We start from the raw sequence: 12,086 nt of genomic DNA on the forward strand, positions 1-12,086 counted from the left end.
TTCCTCCACAGATGCTGCCAGACCTGCTGAGCTTTTCCAGCAACTTTGTTTTTTGACCCATATTCATAATGATGACACAACCCAGGATATGTAAAAGACAATTAAAATTACTGCAACTATCTTCAGCCAGTAATACTGAGTGGATCATTCACCTTGGCTTCCTCTTGAAATGGCACCAAAGAAGCCAGACCTGAGCCAATTCAATTCATTCCATGCAATATGAAGAAATGGTTTGGTACGCGCAGTAAGGCAAAGGTTGCAGACCCAAACCTCCTGTTTGCAGTGCTGTAGATTTGCACTTAAGATTGGTCACGCCTCCATTCAAGTGGTTTCAGAACAGCTACAGGTAATAGCATTTAACTGACAAAATGGAAAATTACACAGGTGTACCCAATTCAGAAACAGAGGTAAAATGTAATCTGGCCAATTCTGACTCCAGCAGTAAACTTTCAATTTTCAGCTAAGTTACAGAAGCACTTGTTGATAGTTGTTCAAGGGAGAAAGGAATAAACCAGAAAACCAGGACAGTCAGTCTAACCTCAGTGGTGAGGAAACTGTTGGAAGCAATTCTGAGGGACAGAATTAATCTGCATTTGAAGAGGGAGGGACTAATCACGAATATCCAGGCTGGTTGTGTTAAGGGGAGGTCATGTCTGACCAACTCGATTGAGTTTTTCGAAGAGGCAACCAGAGGTGTGTAGATGAGGGCAACGCTTTTGATGTCATCTACTTGAACTTCAGCAAGGCTTTGACAAGGTCCTGCATGGGAGGCTGATAGCACAAGATAAAAAACCATGGGATCCAAACAAATTTGGTAAAGTGGATCCACAATTGTTTGAGGGCAGGAAGCAGAGGGGTGGTTAAGGGGTGTTGTCCTAACTGGAAGTCTGTGTCCAGTGGGTTCTCACAGGGGTCAGTGTCAGGGTGTTTGCAGTTTGTGGATTATATAAATGATTTAGACTTGATGTAGGAGGGTTGATTAGTAAATTTGCAGATGATACAAGAATTGGTGGGGTATAATGAGGAGGATAGCCTCAGACTACAAGAGGACATGCATGTGTTAGTCAGGTGAGCTGTTCAGTGGCAAATGGAATTCAATCCAGATGAACGTGAGGTGATGCATTGATGTTTTTCTTATTAATTCATGAGATACCGGTGTCCACCATGCTGGGCCAACATTTATTTCCCCTCACCTGTTGCCCCTTGACTTGAGTGGTTTGCTACAGCCATTTCAGAGGGCAATTAAGAGTAAACCACATTGATGTAGGTCTAGAGTAATGTGAACCAGGCCAGGTAAGGATTGCAGATTTCCTTCCCTCAAGGACAGTGCTGAACAAGATGGATTTTTACAACAACTGATAGTGGCTGCATGGTTGCCTTTAGATGAACTTTTAATTCCAGATTCCCAGAAATCCAAGCATTCAAACTGTATCACTTGAAACAATTAAGTGGCAGTGAGATCAGTTCTGGAATGAATTGGAACTCAGCCTTGCTGAAAAATGAAGTGGTGGTTAGGAAAGAGCTAAACTTAGAAGAAATGTGACCAATTCAGTAAGAAATAGATTTTTTTTTTCCCATGGCATGATTATAGGGAGAAATCTTCTTTCAACATCCACTGACAATCTATTTCCTCGCTATTACTTTTCTTCGTTCTGTGGTAGGGGTCTGCATTATCTTTTTGCCATTCTGAGTACTGATACAAAACAAGAAAGTCATAGAGTTGGACCATAAAAACAGGCCCTTCAGCCCACTGTCTATGCCAACCAACAAATGTGAAACTATACTAATCCCATTTACATGCACTTTGTCCATAGCTTACTGTGCGCTGTCATTTTAAGTACTTATCCAGATGCTTCTTTAAAGTTGCGAAAGCACTTGCCTCCATCACACCTCAGGCAGCATATACCATATTTCTAACACCCTCCAGATGAAAGTGTTTTGCTCACATCCTCTTTAAACCACTTACTCCTCACCTTAAACTCGTGCCTGCTGGTCCTTAGTCGCATATCCCATGAGGAAAGTATTCTCACAATCTGCCTTGTTTATGCCTCAATCAGATCCTCCCTCAGTCTCCGCTGCTCCAAGAAAAAACAAATCCAGCCTATTCAGTCTCTCTCCTCATAACTAGGACTTTCCATCCCAGGTAACATCCTGGTGAATCTCCCCTGCACCCTCTCCAGTGTAATCATGTCTTTCTGATAGCATGGCAACCAGAACTGCACAGTGTTCCATCTGTGGCCTAACCAATGTTTTATAAAGTTGTAATAAGACTTCCTTGCTCCTATGTTCTATGCCCTGACTAATGAAGGCAAGCATCCTGTATGCCTTCTTCACCGCCTTGTCTCCCTGTGCTGACATTTTCAGGGACTCGTATAGCAAGGTCCCTTTGTTCCTCAATACTTCCCAAGGACCTACCATTCATTTTGTATGTCCTTCCATTATCAGACCTCCGTAAACACATCACCTCACATTTATCACAATTAAATTCCATCTGCCATTGGCCAGCCCGATTTCCGATCTGATCAATATTAGACTGTAGCCTAAGACCATCATCCTCACTAACAACCAAATTTCGGGTCATCTGCAAACTTATTAGTTATACCTTCTACATTCATATGCAAGTCGTTAATGTGCATAGCAAGGGTCTTAGCACCAGTTCCTGTTATCCATCATTGGTCACAGGCTTCCAATAACAAAAACAACTTTCCACCATCACTGTTTGCCTAATATTGGCAAGACAATTTTGGATCCAGTCTGTCAACTTGTCTTGAATCCCATGGGCTCTTACCTTTTAGATCAGACTTCCAATTGGGACTTGTGAAAGGACTTACTGAAGTCCATGCACATTAAGTGAACTATCCTCATCAATATACTTAGCCATCTTCTCAAGAAAACTCAATCTAAATTAGTCAGACACAATGTCCCTTCAACAATCCATGCCAGCTCTCCATGATTAAGTCCTGCCTTTCCAAATGTTGAATATTGGACAAAATTCTGAGGGACAGGATTAATTTCCCTACCACTGATGCCAGACTACCCGGTCTGAAACTGTCTGGCCTATCCCTGCTGCCCTTCTTGAACAAAGGAATCACATTAGTTATCCTGTAGTCATCTGGTACTTCACCTGTGACCAAGGTATTAAATATTACCATCAGGGCCTCAGCAATCTTCTCCCTTCCTTCCCATTATAGCCTAGGATACATCTCATCAGGCCCATAGGATATATGCCTGCTTAAAAATCTAACACCTCCTCTTTATTAATCTTAATAAGCTCTAGAACCTCATCATCCCAAATGAAATCTCCGGCTACAATGTCTTTCTCCTTTGTGAATACAGATAAGAAATATTTGTTCAAGAACTCACCCACGTTTTCTGGCTCCATGCACAGATTGACCCTTTGGTATCTAATAGTCCCCACTCTTTCCTTGGTAATCCGCTTGCCCTTAATATACTTCAAAAATACCTTGGGGTTTTCCTTAATCCTGTCTACCAAACATATTTCGTGTTCCCTCTTTGCCTACAGCCTATCCTTTAAAAAAAGGCAACATCAAAATTTAAGTGAAAATATGCAGACTTATAAAATATAAGGAGAAAATTTCTTATGTATTGTATGTAATTTACACATCCGTTTCCTGTTTGCTTCTTGCCTTATCTTATTTACAAACAATGTTTCCAACTTAACAAATCACGATGCAAAGGAAACGTGAAACAATGCTCAGATGACAATTAAAAATACTATTGAGTGAAACACAAAACCTAAGTGTGCAATTTTATTCCTAAGAGAATGGAGCCTTCCAAATAACAAAAGGGAAGAAGATCACACACGCTAAACTGGTTGCAGAGGGGTGTGGAGCTTCTTTCCGAAAGGCCCATGGTAAATTCTGTGTGCACGCACGCGGACACTGAATAAGTATCAAAGAAATTTTCCACTGTGTAACCTTTACCGATAGAGGAAAGATCACAGACTGGCTTGAAGCATCTTCAAATTATCAAATTATCACAAGTTCCTGCCCTCTTTACTCATTTCTCAGCTCAAATACAAAAATAGTTTGAAATTTCCTCTTCTCCATTTCTAGCAGATTCTTGTGCTGTCCAGGTTTTGCAACAGTTACCTACCCATTTCAAAATCATACAAGAATGTAACTTAAGTTGTGAATTAAATCTCATTGTACGTAACTGTTCTTTGCAATCAAAAATACCACATGCAATACATTTTCTCTAAGATATGATTAGACTTACCCATTGTGAGTTACAAGGCACTGCCTCAGGCCCAGTTTACGAAAGATGTCCACTACAATCTCCATAGGTGTATGATCTGTAACTGTGAAAGGGCTCATATCAAGAATACTCCGCAGCTTCAGTGGACGTGGACTGTCTGCTGGAAGTGTTGGGGCATGTTGTGTAAAGTGAACCCTTGAACTGCTGACAATACCTTCTTGTTTTCTTCTAGCATTTTCTAATGGAATGAAATAAAGGAAAAGGAAATTACAAAATTGATCATTGTAGCAGTCAAAAGATGTCATTTTCTTGTGCAACTTCTAGTTGTTCTCCAATCTTCACTGCACTCCACCAGGGACTGGGGCTTTTGGTTATTCAAGCATTGATTATGCTGCTCAAATAGGTTTACAGTCAACCCAAATATGATTACAGCAGCTCTACTGGTCATTTTTCCATCAGTGCACAGAACAATCAAGAACTTACTGGCTGCACTGGAAGTGAAGTGATGAACTGCAAAGGACATGACAGCTGACTTGTCAAGAATGACCACTTCGTATTATCCACTCGACTTTATGAACATAAATGCAGAACCACATGATTTTCTCCTACTTTATAATGAACATTCCTGCACAACATACAGGTCTACATGTAGTGGCAAGGTCAAAGAAATTTTCTTTAGTCCATGCCCAATTCCTAACCTCATGTTCAGAGCCACTATTTAATTTGCAAATGCATGCACGCATTGTAACACAGTTGAAGGTACACCAGACTAATCTGTATAATCAACCCCATACCTAATGCAATAGTTATATCCCTTCGTAGTGCAAATCCAACTAGTCTTTGAGATTCTTTTGATACAATAACAGGAAAACCATTGTACGTTGTTTCGTTAATCATCGTTTCTAAATCTTCAACCGTCATGTCATCCTGCGTCAGCACTGAAAGAGGAGTCTCATTTCTCCGAGGCCGCATCACATCCGCAGCCAGTGTCGTATGAGTGAACTCTTCTTTAGCATCCAGGAATGGATATCCATTCAAGCGAATGTGTGATTCATAAATGCCTTCCCTTCCAAATGCATCGCCCACCCACTTGCTGGTCATTACAGCTGCCATGAGAGGAACAATGTACTCCAGTCCACCAGTCAGCTCGAATACGATTACCACGAGGGAAACTGTCATCCGCGTTACACCACCTGCAAAAGAAAAAAGGATGTACTCATTCTCCAACCTTCCTTTCAATGTTTGATCACATTCTTCACATTTTGTATTCCATAAATTACCACCTTTCCTTGCCACTTTTGGTAAAGATCAGAGGGAGAATTTTTTAAGGTTGAAAGCATCCTTTTTCCACTAACGACTGCAATGTTACAAACACCTGTTGGAAAACCGTAAACCAAAATAATGAAATAACAAATGACCCCCACTAAAGGAGATATTACCAATAAGATTTCATTTTTTGAACTTGTACTTTAAAATTAATCAGAATCAATGTAAATTAAATGTGTGTTAATAAGCGAACAATGCTTCAAATAAAAAGGTAAACTGCACCTTGGCCAGTAGATACAACAAAATTGTGCCTTACAAGAACACAAACACCCATATTACTATTCCTGCAACAGTGGCACTGTGCAACTGCATAGTTCCAAACAAATAAGCTGCCCTTTATTCACACAAGGTAGGTCACGAATCTCATCAGACAACAGCTTTGTGTTTTCCCTGTATGATTATCATCAGATGACATGTATTCAAACCACCTCCCATTCAGGTCATGGCTGTCTTGATGGCATAGCTTTCCAGACCAACCAACACCCTGGTTCACATTTCAACTACTTCTGTGAAAACACCCAGCTCATTAATTTCTTTGAGCTTTTCACACAACTTTTCAGTTTTTAATTGATTTTAGCCAACTTTCACAAAACCTTACTTCGAATTCTTCGTGTATTAAGACACAAAGCATTTAAATTTGTTCTATTATCGAGTTTTGTATACTTTAGTGGTTCCTTGGCACAATATGACATTCATTTCAATAAAGCATTCTTAAAAATACCTGCAGACTCGACAGGCTTTTCAAAGAAATTACAACTTTTCCTTACTGTACTGCTTTTGGGTCAGAAATTCCCAAAATAGCATATCCATTTAACCTGGCTTTCAACAATACATGACTTTACCAGTGCAGAAAGCCCTTTCTTAAAGTTGTGGTCATGTTCCTGTTTTAAGCAAATTATAGTTTACTCTTAAAGCTAATGTGAAAGCAGTAGTTAGATTAGGTAGGTCATTCTTTATCAGAAAAAAAGTTAAAATATTTTGCCCTCTAGGTTGAAATACTTTCATTGCTAAATTCATTGAAATAACACTACATAAATTTTAAAATATATAAGATAAATATAACTTTTTACTTAAGTACCTCCTGCTCAATGCCAATCCTGTTTCCTGACCCTCTGACTTGCAACCTCTCTCCCTCCATGACTCACCCTCTCACCGCTTCACTGTCTTGTACCTGTACTCCCATTCAAGATATAGATACAGATCTGAAACCAGAACTCCACACTTGTGAAAAGTAAGTCTTGATGCTACTACAGGTGGTCAGTTGGGACCCTGCTTTCCTCGCATGGGCCTTTTCTGGGATGAGGAAAGTCAGAGGAGCAGCTTCTTGAAGCTACAAGTAGAAAGGTCAGGCATGGGGAGAGACTGCAAGTCGTAGGATTGGGCATGGGGGAGAAGAAGCTAGTGGTTGCAGCATCAGAATTACACATGTTTAACTAACGAATATTAACACAGCTTTGGGCTTCTTTAAAAAATTTACATTAAACTAGCCAACTAATAAACACAAAACTTTGGGCTAGTCCATTATTAACACAAAGCTGCTGAAAGCCTTTTTCACAGCAGCTACTGCTGGCAGTTTTTATCAGAGTGTGGTGACGGTGGTCTTTGGGCGGTGGTCTGGTTTGTTCTGGTCCATAACACACACAAATACCATTTGCTTGCTTCGATTCCAATCTCCATTCCTCTGCTGTAAAAACCTTTGTTGAAAGCTCCCTGCCATCAGATATTTTGCGAATTGGAATCAAATTTCAAACTTCACACCAAATTTCACAGTCTGTCCACATTCATTTAAGTTTGCTTTTAGCCCTCCAATACTTCAAATTTAAAATTTTTGTCTTTGAACTTTATACATATATGGCCTCAGCACACATATTATTATCTTCTTTGTCTTAGTATCCATTTCATTCCCCTTAATCTTCTGTGAAGCTACACAGGATATTTTACCAAGTGAAAATGCAAGGTATAAAATCAACTTTAGTTACTGCTGCACTACCTTATAACTGGGAGTACACATAACCTCTGTCCATTCCATTCGTTATATTTGTGTCTGAATTGAGAGAATATCCTATGGAACCATGGTCTGCTTTCACTCTTCATGTGAATGGAAACTGGTTTAATTCGTTAATCTCAGAGAAACTCATGTGTGCTTCTGAGCTATACCATACACTTTTTAAACTTAACCACGTTTTCAGGAAACACTCAAAATTCTTCACTGTAAATGAAAATTACTTACCCAAGCAAGCTGCAGCACCAACCATTGCATACAGGCCTGGAGTGACACAGTCCGCTCCAACATTACACCACTGGTTAAATATGAACCAGTCATGGTGATGGTAGGCTAGCTGTTCCACTGCAATCCCCACAATCCTACCAGCAATCGCACCAATCGCCATGCTCGGAATGAAGAGGCCTGAAGGTACCTGCAAGATATCCCCAGTATGTACAGAAATCAAACAAATATATACATCTCTTTATGAAAACTTTAGTGACATACCACATCATACTAGACTATGTCAACACTGAAGTTCATCATAGAATCAGAGAATCACTATAGTGTGGAAACAGGCCCTTCAGCCCAACAAGTCCACACTGACCCTCGGAGCATCCCACCCAGACCCATTCCGTATAACCCACCTAACCTGCACATCCCTGAACACTATGGGTAATTTAGCATGGCCAATCCACCTAGCCTGCACATCTGAAGGAAACTGGAGCACCCGGAGGAAACCCACACAGACGTTGGGAGAATGTGCAAACCCCACACAGACAGTCACCCGAGCATGGGATTGAACCCAGATCCCTGGCGCTGTGAGACAGCAGTGCTAACCACTGAGCCATCGTGGTGTTCCATTTTACTGCACATACAAGGATTCATTAGAACTTATGGGTGGGTTTTAAAGATTTTTTATTTACCATTTTCAGTTATTCTTACGTAACCTGTGGAGATGCATCAGCCCCTGATTAGCAGCAGAAAAATGCATCTTTCTAGTTCCCATTCTCAGGCCAATGTAATGGAGCAGGTAGATATAAATTAGACATTTACTTCGAGCTGCCAGTGCCAAGTCTAATCTAGGCCAACTGAATACATTTATTTTATATTGCACACTCTATCCACACTCAATACATTTTGCTAATGGTTTCACATCACACTGTAATAACTGAACAGTATCTTACCTTAACTCAAATTAATAGTCTAAATTTTCACCTGTAGAAATGCCAATTCCTTGATGAGTTCTGTGGGTGCCAGTCATCTGTCTAGTGATCGACTAATCAATTGAAATTTTTGAGATTGATATAAGTAAATGCAGTACCTTTATAGACCACCAGAAGGTGTTTAATAAGGTTCCAGAGGTAATCATTAGCAAAAAGTATGAGAACAGAACTGAAAGTAGTCTTTTGATTTATGCAGCAGGGAACAGAGAGTGGTGATCAAGGTAGCGCACGAAAAACACTGGTCCCAGGGATCAGACTGAGGGTCTCATCCTTTCACCATATTTACCAATGACTGGAGTGCAGGAACAGAAAAGTTTGCAGACCAAAACATTATGAGGAACAGTAAGTAGTACAGCTGGAAGCAGGAAATTGCAAATGGACATAGGAAAGAGACTAGGGAAAACTATGGCAAAAAGAGTTCAACTCAGGTAATATCTACTTTTGACTGCAAGTAAAAGGTATAGAAATAGGAGGAGAAGTAGGCCATTCAAGACTGCTCTGCCATTCAATACAAATACACATGGCTGAGCTTCAACCTCAACTCCATGCTCCCACACTAGCTCTGTATCCCTTGAATCCAAGGACTGAGCATCCACAGCTCTCTGGGGTATAGAATTCAAACCTTGTGATGCTTAAGGATTTTACAATTCTAGTAGAGATCAACTCGCCACTTAACTAAATCAAGCCATTTTAATTCCAGTTCAGTGTTGGGTCATTTACACAATGAAAGAGGGGAATATTCTTATTAAGTTTGAACACTGTTACCATCTGCATCTTCTAGATCTGGCCATTTATGTGCTTTGAATTTAGGCAAAAAGTGATTGAAATAGATAGGCTGTTAATACCAAAGATTAAAAACATGAGCCTATTGTTTTTAACATTCATTTAAGGGTATGAATTGTCAAATTAACAGGCTCCTGTGAACAGCTAAACATTCCTCTTAACTGCAGCATAAAACATCTATGAGTGTGTTACCTTAATTCCAAATGTGAAGATGGTCATAATGATCTTAAATATAAGTGCCAATGCCAGTTTTCCAATGGCATCATAAACTCCTTGACCAGCAGCTCGATCCGGAATGTCATCCAGCAGTTTACTGACATTTGCATCAATCTGGTAATCACAGAGGGGTGAAGATTCTAGAGGCCCACAATCAGTGAAAAGTTCTTTGATCAGCTCACTAGTGTTCTTCCTGGTGTACTGATTAGGAAAGGCAACAACTGCAGTGATCACGGTCACTACAATGACTTCCAGGACTGGAAACTTGCCAAACTTTGTGGTTTTCCGTCGTCTACACCAAGCAATGTTAGCACGGATGAAGAAGGCTCCCCATAGCCCTCCAAATACACCCAGGAGGATGAAAGGGATCAATTCAAACAAATACCACGGTGTGTGATACTCCACGTAAAACAGAACCAGCCGGCTGTTTCCAAAAGGATTAATAGAGCGCAAGACGAAGGCTGCCACTAATGCAGCAAAAAATGATCTCCAGAGAGTTTTCAAGGGAAAGTAGTAGCTAACCTGAAATAAAAAGGTTTTAAAATGGTGATTAAAAGAACGCTTCAACATATCAAAAGCTTTTCAAAAAATAATTTACAATGAACTGGTCAAGTAAAATTACAAAAAAATTTTTCGAAAGGGTTGTTAATAACATTCAAAAGAAACAGTATAATTTTGTTAAAATTTCAAGTATTTTTTTCCTCTTCAGAGAAATGAAGTGACAAGTGAGGCTCAACTTCCAATTCTGATATTAAAAGCTGGGAGTGTCCAGTACTATTGTCATTCACCATCGACTAATAGAAACTTTATTAAATACAAAAGCTTGATGAACAAATTGAATGTTACAAATCATTTGCATTCTTTTACCAGTTTATATTGTATTTTATAGCGCTACTGATTTTGTAAATAAATGCCTTTGAATGCCAAGTCAGTTTGTAAAGTTTTCATTTGATCTGAAGGGAGTGAGAGAGTGCAGCAGTAAATTCAAAACATTAGCAAATGTAACTGTTTACATTCTGGGCTGTATAGCTTGTGGAAGCTTCTGATTAAGTGAATTACCAGGTTTGTGGGATGATCAAAAAATAGATGGGAAAATAGGTGGTGAGGATGACACAGAGTTAACAGAGGGATGTAGACAGGTTGTATGAGTGGGTTACAGACTTGGCAGCTGGAATACAATATGGGAAAAATATGAGGTAATGTACTTTGGCAGGAATATTACAGGAGCTGAATATTATTTAAATGGGGCAAAACAGCAGAAAGTTGCAGCAGAGGATTTGGGAGCTCTCATGCATGAATCGCAGAAAATTAGCATCTAAATTCAGCATCTAATAGGGAAGGCAAATGGGAAGGGAATGTCAGCCTGTGTTTCAAATAGAATAGAGAATAAAAAGAGACAGATCTTGCTAAAGCTAGATGAGGCATGAATCAGACAACTGAAATATTGTAAACAATTTTGATTCCCTTATCTAATGAAAGATATACTGACACTGGAGGCAGTCCACAGAAGGGTCACTAGATTGAATGTGCATAAGGAGGGGTTTTCTTAAGAAGAGAGATTGACTGCTTTGGGATTCTATTCATTGGAGTCAAAAGAATGACAAAAGATTTCACTGAATAAGATTAAGGGGCTTGACGGGGTAGATGCAGAACAGTTGATTCCTCTTGTGGAAGAGTCTAGGACCAGGGGCATATTCACAAAGTAAGGGTCACCTATTTAGGGCAGAGATTAGAAGGAATCGTATTCTCTCAGAGGGTAGTGAATCTGGAATTCTTTACGAAAAAGGGTTGTCAAAGCCGGGTGGTTAAATATATTCAAAGCTAAAATAGATTTTTAACCATTAGAGGAATCAGCGTTATAGGGAAAAGGGAGAAAATGGGAGTTAAGGATTATCAGATCAGCCATGAGTTTGTTACATGGTACGGCAGAATCAATGGCTGAATGATCTCTTTCTGTTCCTGCAACTAATGGCTCATGGTCTTATTGTGAAATAAGACAAGTGAAATAAGACAACAGGCTGATATTAATGCAGGTGAAGGGTGTCAAATCTGTCAGATGGATTGCTGGGCAAAGTCCCTATTGTCTTTTTCCAGAAAGGCATGCATTGTATGTTACTCAAGCATTTTACTGAAGAACTGTGCGTTTTCCCTGGAATCAAAGAAGACAGCCATTGGGAGCTGCTGACTAATTGGAGGCCAGAAGCTTGACTGAACTGTAGCACCACTCTGGATGCATTGGTTGCTTCAGCATGACATCCACTCGAGGTCCAGGATTGTCATGGGCTCAAACCACACATTAGTGACGGCGGATGACGGTCATGGGGTAATGGTTG

At 39.9% G+C, this 12,086-nt stretch overlaps 1 protein-coding gene across 4 annotated transcripts in view; it reads right to left on the reverse strand.

The window, feature by feature from the left end:
• Positions 1 to 12,086, reverse strand: part of clcn3 (chloride channel 3) — a 119,598-nt gene that overhangs the window by 15,665 nt on the left and 91,847 nt on the right. For all 4 annotated transcript variants that reach the window (XM_020533711.2, XM_020533708.2, XM_020533712.2 and 1 more), the window contains 4 exons: positions 9,730 to 10,275; positions 7,775 to 7,961; positions 5,013 to 5,411; positions 4,240 to 4,456 (listed from right to left, as the gene is read on the reverse strand). In XM_020533711.2, coding sequence (XP_020389300.1) covers positions 4,240 to 4,456; positions 5,013 to 5,411; positions 7,775 to 7,961; positions 9,730 to 10,275 — 1,349 coding nt within the window. The remainder of the gene's footprint in view (positions 1 to 4,239; positions 4,457 to 5,012; positions 5,412 to 7,774; positions 7,962 to 9,729; positions 10,276 to 12,086) is intronic.

This window comes from Rhincodon typus, chromosome 3 (assembly GCF_021869965.1).
Source record: "Rhincodon typus isolate 14 chromosome 3, sRhiTyp1.1, whole genome shotgun sequence".
Taxonomy (NCBI): domain Eukaryota; kingdom Metazoa; phylum Chordata; class Chondrichthyes; order Orectolobiformes; family Rhincodontidae; genus Rhincodon; species Rhincodon typus.